Source organism: Palaemon carinicauda, chromosome 6 (assembly GCF_036898095.1).
Source record: "Palaemon carinicauda isolate YSFRI2023 chromosome 6, ASM3689809v2, whole genome shotgun sequence".
In the NCBI taxonomy this organism is placed as follows: Eukaryota; Metazoa; Arthropoda; class Malacostraca; order Decapoda; family Palaemonidae; genus Palaemon; species Palaemon carinicauda.
In genome coordinates this window covers 128,749,186-128,772,749 of record NC_090730.1, presented here as the reverse complement: position 1 = coordinate 128,772,749, position 23,564 = coordinate 128,749,186, and the positions used below count along the sequence as shown (strand labels likewise).

The following is a 23,564-nucleotide window of genomic DNA, read 5'->3' as shown; positions in this document are numbered from 1 at the left end:
TATTTTTGATAATTGCATTTAGCTCTCTCTCTCTCTCTCTCTCTCTCTCTCTCTCTCTCTCTCTCTCTCTCTCTCTCTCTGGTTTCAGATTTTTGATAATTGCATTTAGCTCTCTCTCTCTCTCTCTCTCTCTCTCTCTCTCTCTCTCTCTCTCTCTCTCTCTCTCTCAACCAAAATGCGGGTTGTATTTCCTACCAAGTTTTCTGTTGACCTAATCCGTAATTAAACTTCATAGTTCTTTGTTCTTAGTTCTCCTTGGCGGGTTGCATCTAAGATCAAGTAGGTTATATACTAATCTTCTCTAAAAATATTTGATGTCAATTGGAGCCATATGTTATAAAGGGAAAAAATCTATAAATAAAAATTTGATATATATATAAATGTATATATATATATATATATATATATATATATATATATATATATGTGTGTGTGTGTGTGTGTATATATAATTATATATATTATATTATATATATTATATATATAAATTTGTATATATATATATATATATATATATATATGCGTATGTATGTATATACATATATATATATATATATATATATATATATATATATATATATATATATATATGTATATATATATAGAACGATAGATAGCTATACACACATAAATTATACTTATGTATATATAATACATACACACCCACACACACACACGCGCGCACGCATATATTATATATATATATATATATATATATATATATATATATATATATATATGTATATAAATACAGTATATATATATATACATATATATATATATATATATATATATATATATATATATATATATATATATATATAATATACCTAAAACGTGTACTCATGGAAAGAGGTACAATTGTCTGTGATCAATTCATATTAAACTACTGAATTATGGACAGGCTCTTCACTTGGACTCAGCCAATAGGCTCTACTTTAGAAATGCTAAGCGATTTATCGTTCTAAATTTTGATCTTTAACGGGATATATCTGGTTTATTTCTAATGAGGAGTCGACTCTGTTTACAGCCACTGTTCCAGTTCACACATTTGTTCCCAACTAGATATGTAAAGATCACTCAAACTAGAAATGAAAATTTTGAGATTAAATCATCATTTTCTAAAGTGTTCGGTAATTGCATTGCGATGATCTTATCCCGGTAATTCCATCACAAGGTAATTAGATTTCTGGCAATTTCATCACTGTATTTTCACCACATTGTAATAATTTTGCGTGGTAATAACATCTCCGGTATTGTCATTGCTTTGTAATTACGTTGTGAGATATTATATTGTGCTTATGCTATAAAAGAATACAAATTGAAGCTGTTATGACTAACTGTTAGAGTAGCAGTTTTGGTGTAATCAGAACTGACGTGGTACTCATAAGAGGCAATGATATCCTTACATACATATACATACTGTTCATACATTTATGTATATATATATATATATATATATATATATATATATATATATATATATATATATATATTTATATATATATATATTATACACACGCAATATATATATATATATATATATATATATATATATATATATATATATTTATTTATAAACAATTTTAACGAACGGCTTGTCTCTTAATAGGCATTCTGATCATCGAAGAATAAAGTCCATGCTGTACATGACAAGACCCAATAATTTAAATATGACAAAACGTTCAAGTTCTTCATAATCAAGCATACACATTTATACAAATGAATATTACACGGAAGTCAGTCCACAAATCTGAATATAATTACTAATTGAAATTTATTTAGACAAACGGGGCCTAATGAAACGCCATACAAATAAGAATAGGTTACAGTATCCCAGAAAAGAAAACAATGTAATTGCGCTCCTGTATGTAAAACAGGAGGAAGGAAAACATAAATGCAGCAGTATTTGATTTATTTTCTTTATTTGCATAACTCTAAATTCCAGGGGAGATTGGAACTCCTACATGACATCAAAGTTTGACGAAAAGGTACCCGTATTTGAAGCCTAAATAATATTTTAAGTATAATGTCCAGAAAAGATCAGTGCTATATACCTCTTACTAGTATTAAATCATTACTAAGTTTCTTATGGTTTACCAATGGTTAAGAATCAATTTTCCTATTATCAATAATTCAATAAAATTTCTGCTTTTTGGTTGAGGGCTCTGCCGGACAGAAACAAGAGAATAGAAAATAGAGGGGCACTCAGTACAGAGCATGCCTTCGTCACCCCATGCATACACAACTTTTAACTCGACTGCGTACTTGTACTTCGATGTATTTTCTTGAACATCTAATGTATTACAAACAAAACCTTATACTAAAAAAATATATATTAGTCATTTACTTAACATTGCGATTATTTTCAAAGTACTGCTGCGTACTTATACTTTGATGTACTTTATGCAAAATGTTCCAGATTCATCCTCGGGTAATACCCAACATGACTATAAGTTTGGTCAAGATTGGTACAGCAGTTTTTGTCTAAAGTTGCTCGTAAACAAACAAACAAATAAGTAAAGTAAGAAACGGACGAAAATTTGCTTAGGAAATAATTTTTCGTTTTCCTCTTTCTTTTATGGCATTACCGTAAATACTTCTTCGTTGGACATCCAATTATTAACTCGTTGGTTCAGTAGAACTTAAGTGTAATATTCATAGGTTTACTATGCGTTCTTGTCATTTCCATGCAATATTACCATTTGTGTGCAACTCTGTTTGTAGCATGGTTCCTTTATAAAAGTAAAGTGAACATAATTCATTTATCCTTTAAAATAATTACTACATGTAGCAAAACAAATAGTAGTAAAGATGATAATGCAATGAAGGAAGGATACCATACTTTATCTTTAGCTTCAACATCGGCAATAACATACCCAGTTGCCATAATTTGTCAGCTTAATGAAATAACCTATCATCTAATGTTAAACTTAATTTCTGAGGAGGCCATGGCTTATTTCACAGTGGAAAAACATGACAAAGACTTTATGAATGGCGGAACGATACATAAATGTGGGTGGGGTATCTGGGCTAGCGTAATAATACTACTATAGCAGTATTGCCGCAACAGTAGTATACATGAATTAAACGTTTAGGCCAACTGCTGGGATCCTTGAGGATCATTTAGCACTTCTTACAACTACTCGAGAAATGAGTTTTTATAGCCAGAATTTAAATTTTCTGATCCAACAATGCCCATGATAGCCTTCAGTGTTATCCTGAATTATAACGAGGCCAAAGTGGGTGGAGCAACATGAAGTCCTCATTCTGACGATGATTATTGGTGAAGGTTTAAAGCCAAAATACGGTACCGGCTATTTTTTTTCTTTACAGTAAATAGGTAGGTAGATAGACAATAAATAAAAATTGCTTGACTTTGGATATAGCATTATCAAATCAAGCTTGTCTACTACGTTTTTTTAAAATTACCAACTATTCCCTACACCTTGTCAATCTCATTGTGACCTATAAAGTAGACTGTAATTTCTTAGGAAACTTATTTTGGGAGTTAGACTAATAATCAAAGTGTTTTTGTATTTATTAACATATTTTGTTGGTTTGTTCATTATGACAATTATCAGTGGAGAGGTTTCAGAGTTCATAAAGGTGTACTGCTTTGCTATTATTTAAACTTTTGTGTCATTGTTGGCAGAGGTATAGCCTTCGTTACGTATAGCCAATCATCGATTGAGAAAGAGGGAAGAAATGCCGTCATAAGGTACGAAACGAGTGCTTTCGAAACCTTTTCTCTGAATAAGTTGGCCCGTCTTCAAAAAACGTCACTTTTACATTAGAAGTACCAAATTTATTCAACCTACGTAATGCAGAATATAGTCAAAATTTATGTGTAAATATAATGTGCATTCTGAAGAAGCGTTATATTTATGAAATTCATAGATAAAAAATTATTGCGAAAAAACCGTGTTACAGAGGCCCTGAATCTCATAGTAAACTGAAAGCTACTACTCAAACACGACCTTTCACTAGGTAATTATTATTTTCTAAAGAGGAGTCAGTAAGTTACCTAGATTGCATAACGACTATTGCTCGTAACATGAAAAAAGGAAAGTAGAAACTAATGAAAATCACAGTAGTAATTTGCTTATGTAATTAGTAAATAGATGATATATACAATCAGTGGATGTTGACACGCTCGTTAACTACCCAATCTAGCATTTTATGTACAAGTTTATTACGTGATACAAATTGTACAAGCTTCACCATATTGACTTGGATTTTGTCGGGAGAGGATTGAAAAAAAAAAATAATCATGTATTACTTCCTGCAGAATAGTTTTAAAATTTTCAAGAACAGGATGGTTAAAATCCTTGCTCCGAATTCTCCATGAACTGAAAAAATTAAATCTCAGTTTCTAATTCTCCATGAACGGAAAAGCTAGAATCCTAGTTTCAAATTCTTCATAATCAGGGAAGGCAAGATCATAGTTTGTAATACTCTATGAACAGAAAAGCTGAAATCCTGGTTCAAAATTATTTGGAAACAGAAAAAAAGTAGAATTATAATGCAGAATTTTCCAGAAACCTAAAAGGCATAACTCCAATTTAGAATTCAACACTAATAGAAAAGCTAGAATCTTAGTTTCAAATTCTTCATAAACAGAAAAGGCATAATGGTCAGTTTTGAATTCTACACGAACAGGAAAGGAAGAATCCAAGTTTCAAATACCCCATTAATAGGAAAGGTAAGATTCTAGTTTAAAATTTTCAATGTTCAAAAAAAAAAAATCTTTAAAAAGAAAAACTAAAACATTTATTTTTCTAGATTCTCCATGAAGAGAAAAGGTAAAATCCTAGCTTAATTTTTTCCATAAAGAGAAATCCTCGCCGGTTATATACAAAGACAAAATTAAGTTTTACGAGCATGTTTTGAAACCTTTTTGGTGATCACAAGTTAGTGGGACAAGAAAAATCTGAATGAAAGTGACTTGTATAATTTGATAGGATTCCTGAATACGAATAAAGTGTCAGTTTTCGATCATTTTGTCTCTAGAATTTCTCACATTTTTCATATGTGCAGTGTTAATTAACAAATAAAAATTGACGCAAGTGTTCTTTCTATTATAAACCTCAGTGACATCGGATTTTCTTGCTCATATCAAATGTTAACTTTATTTCTCTGATTTTTTTTCAGCTTCGATACTCGTTCGACCCGATGGCTTCCGGGGATGTGAGACAAAAATTTGCTCTCAAAACGAACGGGGAATTGTGGACGACAGAGCCTTTAGACAGAGAAGCATTCAAGCAGTACAAAATCCCCATAAAAGTGTCAGATGGTGTCCCTGGTAAGATGATATGATATACGATTTTTTTTTTATAAAGTTTAATGTCTAAATAACTATCAAATTCTGAGACGAGGCTTTGAAGAGATATACTGTATATTTTCCAATAGTTGTTTGTGTGTGTGCGTGATTTTTTTTTAAGTGAGTTTTGTGTGTGAAGTGAAGGCTAACTACGTTCTTGATGCTGCTTTTTAATAAGAAAAATCTTAGTTAAATATTACTAAAACACAGCAAATAATAATGTAAAAATAATATTTAGTATTATTCAGCCCTGCAATGAATTTTCTTTTCCGTCCACCACACAAAAAAAGTCTCATTCTGTTCGTATTTCTGACTTTCATTCAGCCATATGCGCTTACAAATGGAAGTAAATTAACATCCATGTCTGCGTTTCCTTAGTCGACAAGAAAGCTGTTGGCCAACCAGAAACAAATCTTTCTCTGTTCCGGACCATTTTTGCCATTCAGCTGTCGCTCTAATTTTTCTTTCTCATTTTCCAGCACACGAGCGAATGACGATATACTGGATCACGGTGCAGGACTTGAACGACGTCCCGCCAGTGTTTGATTACTTGAATGGAATCTACGAAGTGGAATTGCCCGAGAATCGAGAAGTGGGGAAGTCCACTGGAATCAAGTTGGCCATCAATGACTCAGATGTTGGTAAGGATGTTTTAATTCCATGCGTGTTTCTTTCATTTTCCATTTATTTGCCCATTTCTCTCTCTCTCTCTCTCTCTCTCTCTCTCTCTCTCTCTCTCTCTCTCTCTCTCTCTCTCTCTCTCTCTCTCTCTCTCTTTGTGTGTGAGTATTCCCTGCACTTTGCCAATAAAGTCAAGGTTGTCCACTTTTTAACTTTCTGTTCGTTATTTGCTTCCCGTTTCATAAATTATCGAAATGACAAAATTAATGAGAAATATGATTTCATTACAAATGACAAATGATTTCAAGTGTTGATTCAGGTTGATTCAGCTCTTTGAATACAACTTCAAATAAATCTTTATAATTTATGTCGACGTATAGAACATTCAGCAATAAAATTTTATATCTCCAAGCATTCAAAACAAATCCTAAAATTATATTTAATATTTTGCATTCAACCATTTCTTTGTATGGATGGTTTTATCTTTAAATAATGTTTGATCTAATTTCCTGAGTTACAGCAACAGTTATGATTTCCGATAACTGATGACAATGACAAGAACAATAACTATCATAGCTCATGTAATGTAATGCTATCATTGACTGGAAAAAGTATTGTTATAAGCGGAATGCCAATTGCTTGACAAGTGTGAAGGAAAAGAATTGCAATACAATATAAACGCTCTTGCGCAGACAAGGTGACTTTTATTAACGATGGCATCACACCTCTTTAAGTGCTAAACAAACTGTTTGCTTACATTAATTAAGTATAATCTAATGAGCCAATCATAAAACTCTATAACGCATTCCAGTATCTGCTTTTACGAACCTTCTTCAGCTGCCTTTCACCTCAGTTGCCCACGCTATTGAAAATACTTGTTTATTTTGATTGATCTTCTTTATGAAATTATCGAAATATTGTAATATTTGCCATATCTTCATTAAAACTCTCTCTCTCTCTCTCTCTCTCTCTCTCTCTCTCTCTCTCTCTCTCTCTCTCTCTCTCTCTCTCTCTCTCTCTCTCTCTCTTTGATAAACCCACTGTTTTACCTGTAAAGAACAATCTTCATATCCTCTCTTTTCTTTATCTTCAACTTATGCGTAAAACATATATCTTTTACCTGATTAATTTGATTTACACACGATATTCTCATTCTGTGTGAAGTGCTTTGGAAACGGCCTTATCGATAGATAGACACTTTGTCAGTGACTGAATTCTTTGTCATTGTCATTCTATACATCAAAACGTCTTGTTTTTAATTAGAGCCATAAACTTCCTATTCTTTTAAACTCTAAACGGTAACTGTAATTTCCTGTTATTCGTCTGTATTTTTAATTACGACAGCGGCTGTTTTCTTGCTTCAATTTCAAGAAGACACCCGAGACATTTTTCTTTTTTCTCCACTTGTTATTGTGTTGCTGCTGATGAAACTTCACCTCTTTTGCCATTCGTTGCAGATGTCATAATGAATAATAACAGTTTCAGCATATTTGAATGGGGCTGCTGACTTTTAGAATCTCTCTCTCTCTCTCTCTCTCTCTCTCTCTCTCTCTCTCTCTCTCTCTCTCTCTCTCGACATAAATGCCTGCATTTTGCAAAGAAGTTTGTCAACTGAAAAAGGAAGAAAATGTATGTAACCTTTGCATGTAGTGTTTCTTTTGTATTTCATTCGGGCAGGACAAATTAGTAAAATAAAATCACATTAAAGCTCCTTCGATCATCACATATATCACGTCTCACATCTGCCAACACGATGATCGACCACATGAACAACAGTAATGCCAAATGCCAAATCTTATCAAATGAAGAAAAACTCTTAAATGCAGTATTTCTTGAGTAAAGAAGAGCATAGTAGTTAGAAATATTGATAGTACGTAATCCCAGACCACGGTGTGTATAGCATCCTCTTCCCTCTCTTCCCAGTGAATGTTTTCGAATACCAGATCGTCGATGGCAACGGGGAACAAAAGTTTCGAATCGACGAACCTACGGGCGATATTCTAGTTAACAAAGTGTTGGACTACGACCATCCTGTCTACGATCGAAACGTGAGTAGCACTGTTCAATGGAATTTCCGCTTCTGTTTCTAGATTGTGTGATGGAAAGATATAGATTTATATATATATATATATATATATATATATATATATATATATATATATATATATATATATATATACACACACATGTATATGTATATATTTATATATATACATGTATATTATATATTTATATATATATATATATATATATATATATATATATATATATATATATATATATATATATATCTATCTATCTATCTATATATATATATATATATATATATATATATATATATATATATATATATATATATATATATATATATACACACACACATGTATATGTATATATTTATATATATACATGTATAAATTATATTATGTATATATATATATATATATATATATATATATATATATATATATATATATATATATATATATATATATATTTATATATATATGTGTGTGTGTGTCTGTGTCTGTGTCTGTGTGTGTCTGTGTGCGTTTGTGCGTGCGTGTGTTTGTGTGTGTGCTTGGTGGTTCTTTGAAGGAGTCACAGTATCACAATTTATAGTTTTACTATCTAGATTGATGAAATAACTTGAAATTTCCTTAGCCAAATATCTGTCTAGCTACCAATCACCCTTTTACTGTAGCTGTTTACTTGTTAAAGAAATAGGTTGCCTTTATGCCAACACGGGTTGGGTTCTTGCTCAAAATAGTAGCCCGTAATTCCCCGAGCATCCACTGTACACCAGAGTCAATATCTGTATTGACTCTGCTGTTATTTCAGTTCGTGAGAAACTATGTTGTAGGATTTTTGTCCGTTGTCTTTTAGAGATTTACCCGATGAAAATATAGATAATATTAAATTCTAGAACCTGGTATCGTTTTCAGTTATTTTGGTTAATTTCCAAACAATAATAGAAGAATAATACTGAGAATGAAATAAGTGCAAAATATCAACGGAAGTTGAACGATAATTTTTACAATAATGGAAAAATATGATAGCTCCTCGTTGTAAAACAGTTATTACCTGCGTGTGTGTTATTTTAGATTTTACAACTTTTTTACATTAAGTTTTTAATATCTTTTTTGGCTCTTCTGATAAGCATCGATACCGAATTGCTATGAAATCTGTCTATTAATTTACCAACAGTGTTTAAAAGTATTTGTTTACTTTTGTCATATAAAGACTTCAATGCAACATTGACAATAGTCATTCAGCTTTTTAAACAATTTATCAATTTGGTTATATGATTAGATATTACATTGAATCATCAGCATAGATTGGAATTTGAAATGATTTTCTTGTTAGATCGGTAGCCTTTTTATCTTTCAATCACCATTTTAAGATGGAATGGACGCTTTTTATTATTTATTTAGCGATTTTTCTATCATAACATATTCTCCTGAACGAATTCTCCTTAGTGATTGAATAATCTTATGCACGATTAAAGCTAAATTCGCTCAAAAATTCAGGTGAGGGGTAGCTTTTCTGTGTGTTTAATAGCATTTTATTGCTTAATTTTCTTTCAATTAATTGTCCTTAAGACAATTCTGTAGAAGACTTCTTTTTAACGGTGCTAGCGAAGGATGCTGTTAGAGAAATTTTGGCTTGACACAGAAATAGTCATAATTATTAAGACTTTGGAATGAATTTCATATGAAACTAATAGCATTTAATGTCAGATTTAATCAGTATTTATTCTGGTGTCTTAATTTCCATGTCATTAATAGCAACAACAACAAATCCGCATTCATAATTAGCCGATTACGTCTCGATTAGTAGCGAAATACGTGGGCTAATTTCTATGATTAATCGCTGTTTCCAATTACGTTAAATTCCTTTATTTTAACAAATAATATCTCATCCTATAAGATTCACTTTCAGTGAGCGTTAAATGAATATCTATTTTGAAGCACATTTCTAGTTGAGTAAATGAGCTGAATATCAGATCCTTATATAGACTAACCCATCTTGCCATATAATGAGCAAGTATCTGGCTATATATATATATATATATATATATATATATATATATATATATATATATATATATATGCATATATATATACTATATATACATATATATATGTATAAATATATATATATATATATATATATATATATATATATATATACTGAATATATATATATATATATATATATATATATATATATATATATATATATATATACTGAATATATATATATATATATATATATATATATATATATATATATATATATATGCATATATATATATATATATATATATATATATATGCATATATATATATATATATATATATATATATATATATATATATATATATATATCCTGTCACACTGAGTGGCATTGCCAACTTACTTGGTCTCTCCCCGCCCCTAGGGTAAGGAAAGGAGTATTCATACCATGGTGGAGGGGCTACTCCTGATAGGTAGTTAGAAAAGGAAGGGGGGTTAGGAAGGGTTGATTCTGTGCGTACATATCCATATACATATTTAACCGTCATTTTTGACGGGTCGCGTACACTAGCTTATGGATAATTGTTCCTATTCATCTCTCTTTAGTTTACTCTACGAGTTCGAGTCTACGACGGAGCCAATCCTCCAGCTGAAACTAACGTGATTATCGCCGTCACGAACGTCAACGATCTCCAGCCCGTGTTTGAACAGATCAACTATACATTCACTGTCACCGAAAACACCGACTGCAATATCACTTTCGGAAAGGTAAGGCTGTTCCAAACTCTTAGACTTTCATTTCGTTTCGTTTTTATGTAGCCTTACTTTTCAAAAGTCAATTCTAACCTGATTTTTCACGCGAATTGATTTTTGTTTCTATCCTAATTACTTGGAATTATATTTGTTTGAAATTGTTGTTTCATTGGTTGTCTCAGATCAAATGTCTCTGTTGTAACTTTTTTGTAATATGTAAATTTTCTTTATATTGGTTTTGCGAGTTATCATGATATTTTTGCCATGATTACCGTGTGTGCGTCCTCTTTATCATGTTTCTCTCTTCATAATTCACCTGTGACCGCGCCGAGTAAGGTTATGAACTCAAAGGCAGGTTGGAAACGACTGAGTTATATTATTGTAGAACACTCTCCTTATATACAAAACCTCAAGGCAACAGGACATAACAAGTTCCCAAGACAGACAATATTACAGAGGAAAAACCAGACATGAATTTTCATGTTCGTTTTAGTGCGAGGGAAGAGCGAAGATACAAGCATAATATATACAAAAGGAATTATGTACAATTGTGTGAAACACGGTTGGTACATGGCTCCCCCCCTAAAAATGACATACTGTACATGTTAAATAGGGCGCCCTGATCTAGAGAGGCGAACTGTAGGCGGGTCATCTGGCAGAAGATAAGCAGGTTTTAGACGATCAATGGAGACCCAGTCTTCTTTGCCCCGAATGTTTAGGAGGAATGCTTTCGGACTGCGTCGGATCACAAGGAAAGAGCCCGTGTAAGGGGGCATTAGTGGTGGCTTGCTGGTGTCGTTGCGCTGGAAGACGTGCGTTGTAGAGTGCAAGTCCGTTGGTATGTGATGCATCGCTGGGGGCTTGTAAGTCTGGCGGCACGGAGTAAATTTTCCCACGACGTGACGTATGCGCTGGAGATCGTCGGAGGAGGTTGTAGAAGGAAAAAATTCGTCAGGGACGACCAACGGGTCGTCATACACCATTTCGGCTGCCGAGACGTCGAGGGCGTCTTTAGGAGTGGTCCTTAGTCCCAGGAGGACCCAGGGAAGCTGAGTAAACCAGTTGCAATCCTTGCAGCGGGACATCAAAGCTGCTTTGAGGGTGCGATGAAAACGTTCAACCATTCCATTGGCAGCGGGGTTGTAGGCCGTTGTCTGATGTAGGGTGATGCCCAGGAGATTCACTAATGACGTCCACAATTGAGAGGTGAAAGTGGTTCCCCTGTCAGAAGTAATATGCTCAGGGATACCTAATCTTGAAATCCATCCAGAGAGTAAGGCAGATGTACATGAGGCGGACGTTGCAGTTTCCATGGGAATGGCTTCAGGCCAACGAGTGGAGCGGTCGATGACGGTAAACAGGTAACGATGTCCTTGTGATGTGGGTAGGGGGCCTACAACGTCGACGTGAATGTGTGCAAAACGACGCTGAGGTCAAGGAAAGGTGCCCACTCCTGAATCCGTGTGTCGATGTACATTGGAAGTTTGGCAAGAAGTACAGGCGCGGACCCAATCCCTAGCATCCTTAGAAATGCCGTGCCAAATGAACTTTGCCTTCAGCAGCTGTGCATTAGAACGGCACGAGGGATGTGAAAGGCCGTGGATGAAATCAAACACCTGTCGGCGCATGGGAGCAGGAATCCAAGGTCGCGGTCTACCAGTACTGACGTCACAGAGGAGGGTGGTGTTGGAGTCTTCAAGGGGAAAGTCTTCCCAACGGAGGGACGTGCAGGATGTCCTACAAGCTTGATACTCTGGATCCTGTCGTTGGGCTTCAGCCAGGGCGTTGTAATCCAATCCCAGTTGAACGGCAGCCAACGTGTTTCTTGACAGGGCATCGGCAACGGGATTCATTTTCCCAGGGACATATTGGAGGGTGCAATTGTATTCAGCCACGGCGGAGAGATGTCGGTGTTGACGGGCAGACCAGGCGTCAGACTGTCGAGTGAAGGCGTGCACCAGAAGCATGTGGTCTGTGCGAATGACGAAGGGCGTACCTTCTAAGAAATGGCGAAATTCTCGATCGAAGGTAGAATAACCCGATTCTGCCTTGGACAGTTTTCTGCTGAAGAAGGCCAATGGGCGGGGCGAGCCTTTGACCACCTGCTCGAGTACTGCACCAATAGCGACGTCGCTGGCATCCGTGGAGAGAATGAGAGGGGCATGTGGGATAGGAAAGGTGAGAGCCGCAGCAGTTGATAGGGCCTTCTTTGCATTGCAGAAGGCTGCTTCTTCAAGGGGACCCCACTTCAGGTCCTTCGGCTTGCCCTTGAGGGAGGCGTAGAGGGGGAGCAAGAGTGGCGGCAATGGCTGGCAGAAAACGGTGATAATAGTTGATCATGCCCAAGAATTCCTCAGAGCTTTGACGGTCAAGGGCACGGGGAAGTTCTGAACGGCTGCTACCTTCTCAGGGAGGTGGTGGACACCTTCAGGAGTGATGCGGTGCCCTAAGAACGATACTTCGTTGGCGCCAAAGGTACACTTGTCGTACCGGACTACAAGGCCGTTTTGTTGCAGGCGGTCGAGCACGATGCGCAGATGACGGAGGTATTCCTCTTTTGAGGAGGAGAACACAAGTATGTCGTCCACATAACATACACAGAAAGGGAGGTCCCCTAAGATGCCATCCATGAGACGTTGAAACGTTGCCCCAGCATTACGAAGGCCAAAACAGGAGTAATTGAAGGTGTATGTACCAAACGGAGTGGTGATGGCGGTCTTGGGGATGTCTTCTGGGTTCATAGGCACCTGATAATACCCCTTCAGGAGGTCGAGCGTAGAGAAAACCTTCGCTTTGTGCAGGTAGGAGGTCACGTCGGCAATGTTTGGGAGGGGGTAGTGATCCGGTTCTGTTTGCATGTTCAGGCGCCTGTAATCCCCGCAAGGACGGAGGGAGCCGTCTTTCTTCAGAACGATGTGTAAGGGCGACGACCATGGGCTGGAGGCCTTTTGGCAAAGGCCCATTTTCTCCCTTTCGGCGAACGTCTGTTTGGCGGCTGCCAATCGTTCCGGTGCCAGACGTCTGAATTTTGCGAAGACTGGGGGTCCCGTCGTCTTGATATGGTGATAAATACCGTGCTTGGCAGGAACCGTGGGCATTTGGCGAAGTTCTGGACGGAAAACTTCCGGGTACGACGTGAGGAGGTGGGCGTAGGCATCCGTGGGTGCGCTGATGTGGAGAGCGAGGTTAGAGGGGGCGGGTTGAAGAGGTGTCGACAAGTACGAGTCTGCATTGACCAATCGTCGGTGGACGACATCGACCAGAAGGTGGAAATGAGAGAGGAAATCCGCACCGAGGATTGGCATTGTGACGTCAGCTACAAGAAAATTCCAATTGAATTTACCGTTTCCGAACGATAATGTGAGGTTCTCGTAACCGTAGGTGGGTATCGCAGATCCGTTGGCAGCTACTAAGCGGACGTCGGCAGATGTAGACAGACTACGTCGTGCCTTGAAGAGTTTCCTTGGCAAAAGAGAACGACAAGCACCCGTGTCTACCAAAAATCGCACGCCCGTTCCTGCATCCTGTAAAAAGAAAAGATTAGAAACATGGGAGGCCACTGCCACAAGCGATGGCCTACTTACACGTTTTTTGGCCACTGACAATCCTTGGCACATTTCTTCACGGTTGCCCCGAATCTGAAGTGGTAGTAGCAAAACTGCGGCGGATGGGAGGTAGTAAGTGGCTGTAGAAGTCGTTCATTGGGGCGCGAGCGATTGGTGGGTGGTGGGCGGCTTTGTCGCCGCTTCGGCACGTCACGGGGTAGGCGTGTATGTCCTACGGCATTCAGGTCAGCTTCAGTTGACGTTGAATAGGCATCCTCGTCGTCCGGGGTGGAGGCGTTGATGGAGGTCTTGAAGTGGCTGTCCATAAGGGCGTCGGCTTTGGTCATCAAGTCCTTTATGGGTAAACTATCGACATCGGGTATGGCAGCTCGTACAGGTTCGGGTAAACGGCGTATCCAAAGGGCACGAAGTAGGTTCACCTCACGAGGAGAGCCGTCCGCGGCAGGTTGAAGGCGAGCGATACTGGTCATTTCCCTGAGGGCAAGCGAAGCCCTTTGGTCCCCCAACGGTTGTTGCGAGAGCTGAAAAAGCTTTGCTATACGGGCGGCTGGCGACGGCGAGTACTGCTGCAGAAGGTATGTTTTGAGGGCGTCATACGCTATTGGGGTGTCTCCTTGTTCACAAAGCCAGTCGGATATTTCTGGGAAGGTGTCCTCGGGTATCGCCGCGAGAACATAATCCGCTTTGGTGGTTGAGCGAGTCACGCCCCTGATACGGAAGTGGACTTCAGCGCGTTGAAACCAAGCAAACGCCTCTCCGGTGGCGAACGGTGAAAGTTTCAATGGGGCGGCCGCAGCGCCAACTGCTGTAGTAGAGTCCGTCTCCGTCATAGTACCAACGATGGAGGGGCGAGGGAGGTGGGGGTGGAAGGCAGTGGGTGCGAGTCGACTTCCGGGGTCACCAATGTGACGGCGCCGAGTAGGGTTGTGAACTCAAAGGCAGGTTGGAAACGACTGAGTTATATTATTGTAGAACACTCTGCTTATATACAAAACCTCAAGGCAACAGGACATAACAAGTTCACAAGACAGACAATATTACAGAGGAAAAACCAGACATGAGTTTTCATGTTCGTTTTAGTGCGAGGGAAGAGCGAAGATACAAGCATAATATATACAAAAGGAATTATGTACAATTGTGTGAAACACGGTTGGTACACACCGCAGTTTTAGCGGAATATACTAACATCAAAGTTATGTTCTTGTCCGATCTGCTTAATTATTTCGTAGTTTTTTTTTAATAGAACTAACTCAGACTTTTAATATACTTAATAGTTTCTTATCAAGTTTTCCCTGTATTCAATTCCATTTTATACTCTTAAGTTTTAAACATTTATGCTCTTTGGCCAAACTTTTTCCAAGGATTGACTTCTATATCTCGATTTTGATATTTTACAGTATAGCCAATTTCCCTTTTCATTTCATAATTTTTGGGAGACAGCCTTTCTCAATTTGTTCAAGTTTGTACATTTACTTATTCACCTTGTTTATGTTTTACCCAATTATCAATCTGAACCCTTATTTTGGTAATTCTGGAATCATTTCAAAGAAGCGTTCAAAAGATATCTTGGAACACCCAGTAAAGTTCACAGGAAAATATATTTTGGGTTATTTTTCGCCATTGTCTCCCAAATCTTCAATGCATTCGATCCTCAGATATTCAAACGCTGCCATCCAGTCAGGAATAAACGTTAAATCTTCGGCCTCTTCCAAATCTTTCCCAGTGGATGGTTTACTTTTCTTATTTTCATATTGCCTTTGGATTTTTAAACAGAAATGGCAGTTTGTTTTGCATTCATCCAGATAAGCTACTTGTCGTACCAATGTGAAAAAAAATCCAAAGGCATAGGTTTAATTCAAATAGTAAGATCTGATAGGTGTTTTGACACTTACCTAGTTATTATTATTATTATTATTATTATTATTATTATTATTATTATTATTATTATTATTATTATTATTATTATTGTTATTATTATTATTATTATTATCATAGATTTTGGTATTTTTCAGGGGGAAAAAGATCTTGATTGATCTGATGTAGGTCATTTAATCTAAGAATTATAACTGTAAAAAAGAAGCTAACTAAATGCGTTTACCTCGATCCAATTTTTTTTTATTGGTATTACAGACAAGCAATCCGATTTAAAACTTTTCATTCCGTACAGCATCTCACCCCTGAGGACCATGGATTTTCTGTTTCCCTTTTTAAAATACCATTCTCCTTTATTTTAAACGAGGCCATGAGGTGAAAGTGATTATGTTAGAATTACTAATGTTGGGTCACATTGTCAACAGAAGATAGGCCAGTCACCTAACCTCTACTGAGGATTTAATTTGTTTCCCGAAAATCATTAAAGATCAGATATTATTATTACACGGATAACAGGGCTTTTTTCCCATTGATGAATGATTCAGTATTCTTGATTTAGTAAAATCTAATGGAGGGTAAGCATCATGACATGAATAATTGTTACGTGGTATCTACGTTTTATTCATACTAAAATAACTGATAAAATATATTTGGTGTATTTTATCAGGTTTCAGCCTTGGACCCGGATTTGCCACACACCGTCAACCAAAATATTCTGTACTATCTGTCTCCTGTCGAGTTACGCAACTTCACCATAGACAGCAAGACTGGAGACCTATCATTAAAAGGGGTAAGTAATAGACTTTTATTTATATGAATCGTTGAGATTGGTGTTTTTATTCCTATTTTTATGGCTCAATTTTATGGATTCAGAAAATGCAGATATATTCAACTATTCATTTTTATTCCTATACACGTTGTTATTTCTTAACAACAACATTGAGAGCCATAAACTTTGTACTTTTCAGTGTCTGGATCGTGAATCTGCCAAGCGAGGGGTCATGACCTTGTATCCGAGGGCAAACGACGAAGGAGGAAGAGGTCACGATGCTGACCCTGCCACCGTTCACGTGATTATACGAGATCTTAACGATAATCACCCACATATACATCGACCGGTAGGTGAACTGTAATAAATTTTAGACACATACACACACTCTCTCTCTCTCTCTCTCTCTCTCTCTCTCTCTCTCTCTCTCTCTCTCTCTCTCTCTCAGGTAAACAGTGTAAAATAGGAATAAGCTAGGATACACTGTATATCCACGCATGCAAAATTTCACAACAATGATTCGGGCTACTCTAAGAGCAAAAGTCTTTACTGGTCTAAGGACTCCTTAATTAATCGTCATAGATTTAGCAATCTTGCGGTCCCATATTGGATTGAAATATAGATATTTTTATAATATGCACTGTACTTTAATTCTTACAGCTAGTCTCATCTCTCTGTTGATATACTGAAAGAATGTGACGGCATCAGTCTTTGCTCTATTCAATATCTGTTATATATGACAGATGATGTACAAGATGTAGTTCAAAGTATACATGAAGCTGTATAAATCTTATTTTCATACATTCGCCGTTTCGTATAGTATGTATATTTTCTTTCAATTTGTGTAAACAATTCTGCCTTGTTCACATTAAAACCCCCCTTTTTGTGATGTCTTTTCTCTCTCTCGTGTCTCATAAATATCATAATACATATATCGTCTTGTCTAAATTTTTCTTTCATACTCGTAATAAAATACCTATTCCTAACCATATTTTCTTTCACGTAACCTCGCACCATCATATACTATTGATTCCAGTGCCAGTATTTTTATCATTCTTCCCAGGTATTTCATTTAAGCAACTTCCAACATCACATTCCATGTACTGTACATTCAATGCCTAAATACCACTTTTTAAAGAGTCATTTCACAACAATAATGTCTTTGGGGACTTGCTATGTTCAATTACTTTCTTACCTTGGCTCTTTCAGCTTCAGCCGGTTAACTCGGTATTTCACTCCTTTTAGAATTGAAATATAGATTTCTATGTTGTCAACAGCTATTGCCTCCCATGCTTCTTTTATCATTGGTTTTGATGAGACACTTACCTTCTGACAAACGATATTTGCTATTGTGACTAATGCCTGCCGCTTTACTCATACTATCCAATCATCATTGCAATAGTTGCAAAACGTAATCATTTGGCAAACATTCCACTTACACTTACGATTATTTCGATGTCTTCGGCGTACATTAAAACGTACATTGGGTTAGCATAACATGATCATCAGTCATTATTAAAGTTTTTTTAATTTTATTTTAGAAAAATATCTTATTACGTCTGGGATATATGCGTTTGTAAACAATATATTACTGACTACAAGTTTCTCTCTCTCTCTCTCTCTCTCTCTCTCTCTCTCTCTCTCTCTCTCTCTCTCTCTCTCTCTCTCTCTCTCTCTCTCTCTCTCTATTCCACTATTATCTTCCTATTTTTCTATCAGGTACAGTAAAACTGAATTATGATGGTGATCCCTTTAAAATGTGTAACAATAATCGGTGAAGGTGAATAAACTGAATGAGGAAAGTGCAGAATACATAAAGTTACAAAACCATCTACGAAAATTATACATTTTCCATCTTCTCAAATATCATATGCCAAATTAAATCTATTCCATAAAAGTTTTTGAATTATAATTTGTCAAATAATCCCTCAATAACGTTATACAATTCTTACTAGTCCAGTCTTTTAGATATCCCTTTGTCCACTGGAAAATTATTTTCATTCACAGGAGAACAGCTACGCAAGGATTATGGAGAACATGGACCCAGAAGACGTGATGCCCATAAACATAAAACTGGACGACGACGATGGCGGTGAAAATGGTTGTCCCTGCACCATGGAATTTGACCCAGGAACTCCAACTGCATGGTTGGAGAAATTCAGCCTCGTTCAAATTGATGGGTAAGATGGACACTGCCAAATGAATTCCTTGTTTCCATAACGATAAAGTTTTGGGGGAAAATTATTTGATAATATTTCTTTTATACTCGGAAGTTTAAGGATGAACATGGTTTCTCTAAGCTTTTTGTGCACCATTATTATTATTATTACTATTATTATTATTATTATTATTATTATTATTATTATTATTATTATTATTATTATTATTATTATTATTATTATTATTGCAGAAATCTTCTTTCTACATTCTGCTTTATTTTAATAAAACTCTGAAGTTCAGGACCTGTGTACATTAAAATAGTTAAAACTACATATGGCTTAGGAAGCCAAAGCCACACGAAAGAGAAACTGTGCGTACATTTTAAGGCTCGGCCAGATACTATAAACCAAGATCTGCATATATCTTTCTATAGACTTTGCTTTGGACAAGCCTTAAGAACCATAAGATATATACTTAAGAATTATTAGTCGAGAAACCCATCGACGTCATCTTGGTCTTGCTAGACCATTGATTTACAATCACAGACAGTTTTTTTTCTCTCAAATGGCGGAGACTTGAATATATTTTTTTCACTTATCAAAAATCATAATTTTACAGTATTTTTGTCCTTGTCTGTCAGAAGAAAGTCGCAAAGTAAGAGACTCCCAACTTTCAATTGACATTTGTATTTTATTATATGACTCTATGTAAGTTCGATTGAATTATTCAAAGAAACTGGGAGTTTCTATTCCTCATATCTCTATGCATTTTTTATATCAAAACAAACCATTATTACGAGTGGACGTCAAAGCAGGTTTGCTTAAAATCCCCCAAAACTTTCTTAAACAATTTGGCATTATAATATGGGTTTTTTACCCTATATTTAAATTTAATAAACTTTAATTCCAGATGATTTACAAGGATCAGAGCCGTTTATAATAAATTTTTTAAGTTTTTATGTTAGTATTATAACACATTCTTAGATCTCACAAAAGACCACTCTGTGCACTTTTTAGCCTTATAGTGTAAATGTATAACTAGTTATTTTCCCTTATAGGTTTATTACCATCTTCACAATCTCATTTTCCCTAAAACTTCTAATTTTATTACATGTAACCGTAATAGCAGTTTTAATGTAATAATTTACATTTTGATCATACATTAAAACTAAATCATATCGGGTAACAAGTCATACAGAAAGCTCCTCAGTACCAATCCTATTTTTGTTTTTTTTTTAGTATTGCACGTTAATGGTAGTATTTCATCTCTGTCTGTCTGTCTGTCTGTCTGTCTCTCTCTCTCTCTCTCTCTCTCTCTCTCTCTCTCTCTCTCTCTGTATACCCCAGTAATTTCTGTTTCTCTACGCCTTCTACAGGCTTGCTATCACATAGAATGTGTTTCTCTGTTTACTTTTCAAGTTTGATCGCTCCAGCTACTACTAAATATTCATGAAGGAAAATGGTAATTCTTTGCGACCAAATGGGTAAACAACGATGTTTACCAGAGAGAGAGAGAGAGAGAGAGAGAGAGAGAGAGAGAGAGAGAGAGAGAGATTTGATACAAGTGTATTTCATTTGTTTACCGTTTGTCTTGCAGATTGCGGTCTACGTACCGTCTGAGTCCGTTGGTGTCATTGGACCGAGAGCAGCAGAAGGTGTACCCCCTGCCCTTCGTGACCCAGGACCAGACGGGTCGAAGGGGCATCCGCCTCTTCACCTTGGAGGTCGGCGACGAGAACGACTCCCCGATGTCCAACGGCAAAAGCAACATCAAAGTCTACAATTACCAGGTAATGTTACACTTGTATTTCTTGCTTATATAACTTCTGCCGGAATGATTCAGTTGTTTCTTCTTCCAAATCTCATGTTTTACGTTTACGAGCTATGATATTAAAGATTTAAGGCTGTCGTAAATAAAAGTATTATATTTGTTTGATTAATTATTCTAATTATTGTTAATTTTAATTTAAAATACTCTAGTAAATTTCATGTTTATGCAAAAAAATCTTTAAAATCGTTTTTAGTCTTCGTTATTCACATTTTAACTTTATGGGTGAATGAAAGTTTAAAACAAAATTACGAAGAAATTACTTCCACTCCTGAAAATTAATTTAAATTACATATCATACATAAGTACGCATAAAACATGCATTATTGTGATTATAATCCATCATATAATTAGTTTGAGTTTACAAAGGTGCCTATGCAACCATTTACCTGCTTAACTATTATTTAACCAATCTGAAGGCAACGTGCTTTAATGTTATGCTAATACGAATATCATTATTGCTCTTCCACCATTGAACGTGCATGTTGGTTTCTCTCTCTCTCTCTCTCTCTCTCTCTCTCTCTCTCTCTCTCTCTCTCTCTCTCTCTCTCTCTCTCTCTCAGAAGAGCCAAGTGTTAATAGATTTTATTGACTCTTATTTGATAACTAGGGATAGTGTAAGGATTCAAATCGTACATACAGATAAACACACGCACATATACCGTGTCTATATATATATATATATATATATATATATATATATATATATATATATATACATATATATATATATATATATATATATATATATATATATGTATATATATGTGTATATATATATATATATATATATATATATATATATATATATATATATATATATATATATATATATATATATATTTATATATGTATATACGTATATTTATGTACATATATATGTGTGTGTATTATTATTATTACTATTACTAGCCAAGCTACAACCCTAGTTGGAAAAGCAAGATTCTCTAAGTCCAAGGGCTCCAATAAGGAAGAAAAGCCCAGTGAGGAAAGAAAATAAGGAAGTAAATAAATTATGAAAACAAGTTAACAATAAATCATTCTAAAACAGTAGCTACGTCAAAGCAGATATGTCCTATGTAAACTATTAACAACGTCAAAAACAGATATGTCATATATAAACTATAAAAAGACTCATGTCAGCCTGGTCATCATAAAAATATTTGCTCCAACTTTGAACTTTTGAAGTTCTACTGATTCAACTACCCGATTTGGAAGATCATTCCACAACTTGGTAACAGCTGGAATAAAACTTCTAGAATACTGTGTAGTATTGAGTCTCATGATGGAGAAGGCCTGGCTATTATAATTAACTGCGCCCAGTATTACGAACAGGATAGAATTGTCCAGGGAGATCTGAATGTAAAGGATGGTCAGAGTTATGAAAAATCTTATGCAACATCCATAATGAATTAATTGAACGACGGTGCCAAAGATTAATATCTAGATCAGGAATAAGAAATTTAATAGCCCGTAAGTTTCTGTCCAACAAATTAAGATGAGAATCAGCAGCTGAAGACCAGACAGGAGAACAATACTCAAAACAAGGTAGAATGAAAGAATTAAAACACTTCTTCAGAATAGATTGATCACCGAAAATCTTAAAAGACTTTCTCCATAAGCCAATTTTTTGTGCAATTGAAGAAGACACAGACCTAATGTGTTTCTCAAAAGTAAATTTGCTGTCGAGAATCACACCTAAAATTTTAAGAGTCATACAAATTTAAAGAAACATTATCAATACTGAGGTCCAGATGTTGAGGAGCCAGCGTCCTTGACCTACTTACAATCATACTTTGAGTTTTGTTAGGATTCAACTTCATACCCCTTAATTTGCATCATGCACTAATTTTAGCTAAATCTCTATTAAGAGATTCACCAGCCCCAGATCTACATTCAGGGGATGGAATTGATGCAAAGAGAGTAGCATCATCTGTATATGCAACAGGCTTGTTTTCTAGGCCAAACCACATGTCATGTGTATATAGTATGAAAAGTAATGGACCAAGAACACTGCTCTGTGGAACACCGGATATCACATTCCTATACTCACTATGGTGCCCATCAACAACAACTCTTTGAGATCTCTTACTTAAAAAAATAAAAAATAATGCTAAGAAACGAACGACCCACCCACTCCCAACTGTTTGAGTTTGAAAATAAGGGCCTCATGATTAACACGGTCAAAGGCAGCACTAAAATCAAAGCCAATCATACGAACTTCCTGACCACAATCAAGGGATTTCTGTACAGCATTGGAGATTGTAAAAAGGGCATCACATGCTCCAAGGCCTTTACGAAAACCAAATTGCAAACTAGGGAATAGATGATTGCCTTCAGCAAACCTATTAAGACGTTTTGCCAGAAGACGTTCAAAAACTTTAGATAATATGGGAGTTATGGAAATTGGGCGGTAATCAGTGGGACTTGAGGTACCGCTAACACATTTACATAGAGGAGTAACATTACCAATCCTCCAACAAGTGCTAAAAGCTCCTCTTATTGCTAACTTGTGCAAAATAACAGATAACTTTGAAGCTAAGAAATCTGCTGTCTTTATAAAAAAACAATGGAAAAATACCATTTGGGTCTACACCTCCATAAGCATCAAGGTCCATCAACAGAGCTTTAATTTCACGAGATCGAAAAGCTA

General features: G+C 35.9%; 1 protein-coding gene across 1 annotated transcript in view; it reads left to right on the top strand.

Moving 5' to 3' along the window:
- LOC137643233 (DE-cadherin-like) overlaps window positions 1-23,564 on the top strand; it is a 218,012-nt gene that overhangs the window by 127,077 nt on the left and 67,371 nt on the right. Inside the window, exons 14-21 of the mRNA XM_068376075.1 lie at window positions 5,155-5,305; window positions 5,803-5,964; window positions 7,868-7,992; window positions 10,571-10,732; window positions 16,823-16,945; window positions 17,124-17,273; window positions 18,932-19,104; window positions 20,681-20,873. Coding sequence (XP_068232176.1) covers window positions 5,155-5,305; window positions 5,803-5,964; window positions 7,868-7,992; window positions 10,571-10,732; window positions 16,823-16,945; window positions 17,124-17,273; window positions 18,932-19,104; window positions 20,681-20,873 — 1,239 coding nt within the window. The remainder of the gene's footprint in view (window positions 1-5,154; window positions 5,306-5,802; window positions 5,965-7,867; window positions 7,993-10,570; window positions 10,733-16,822; window positions 16,946-17,123; window positions 17,274-18,931; window positions 19,105-20,680; window positions 20,874-23,564) is intronic.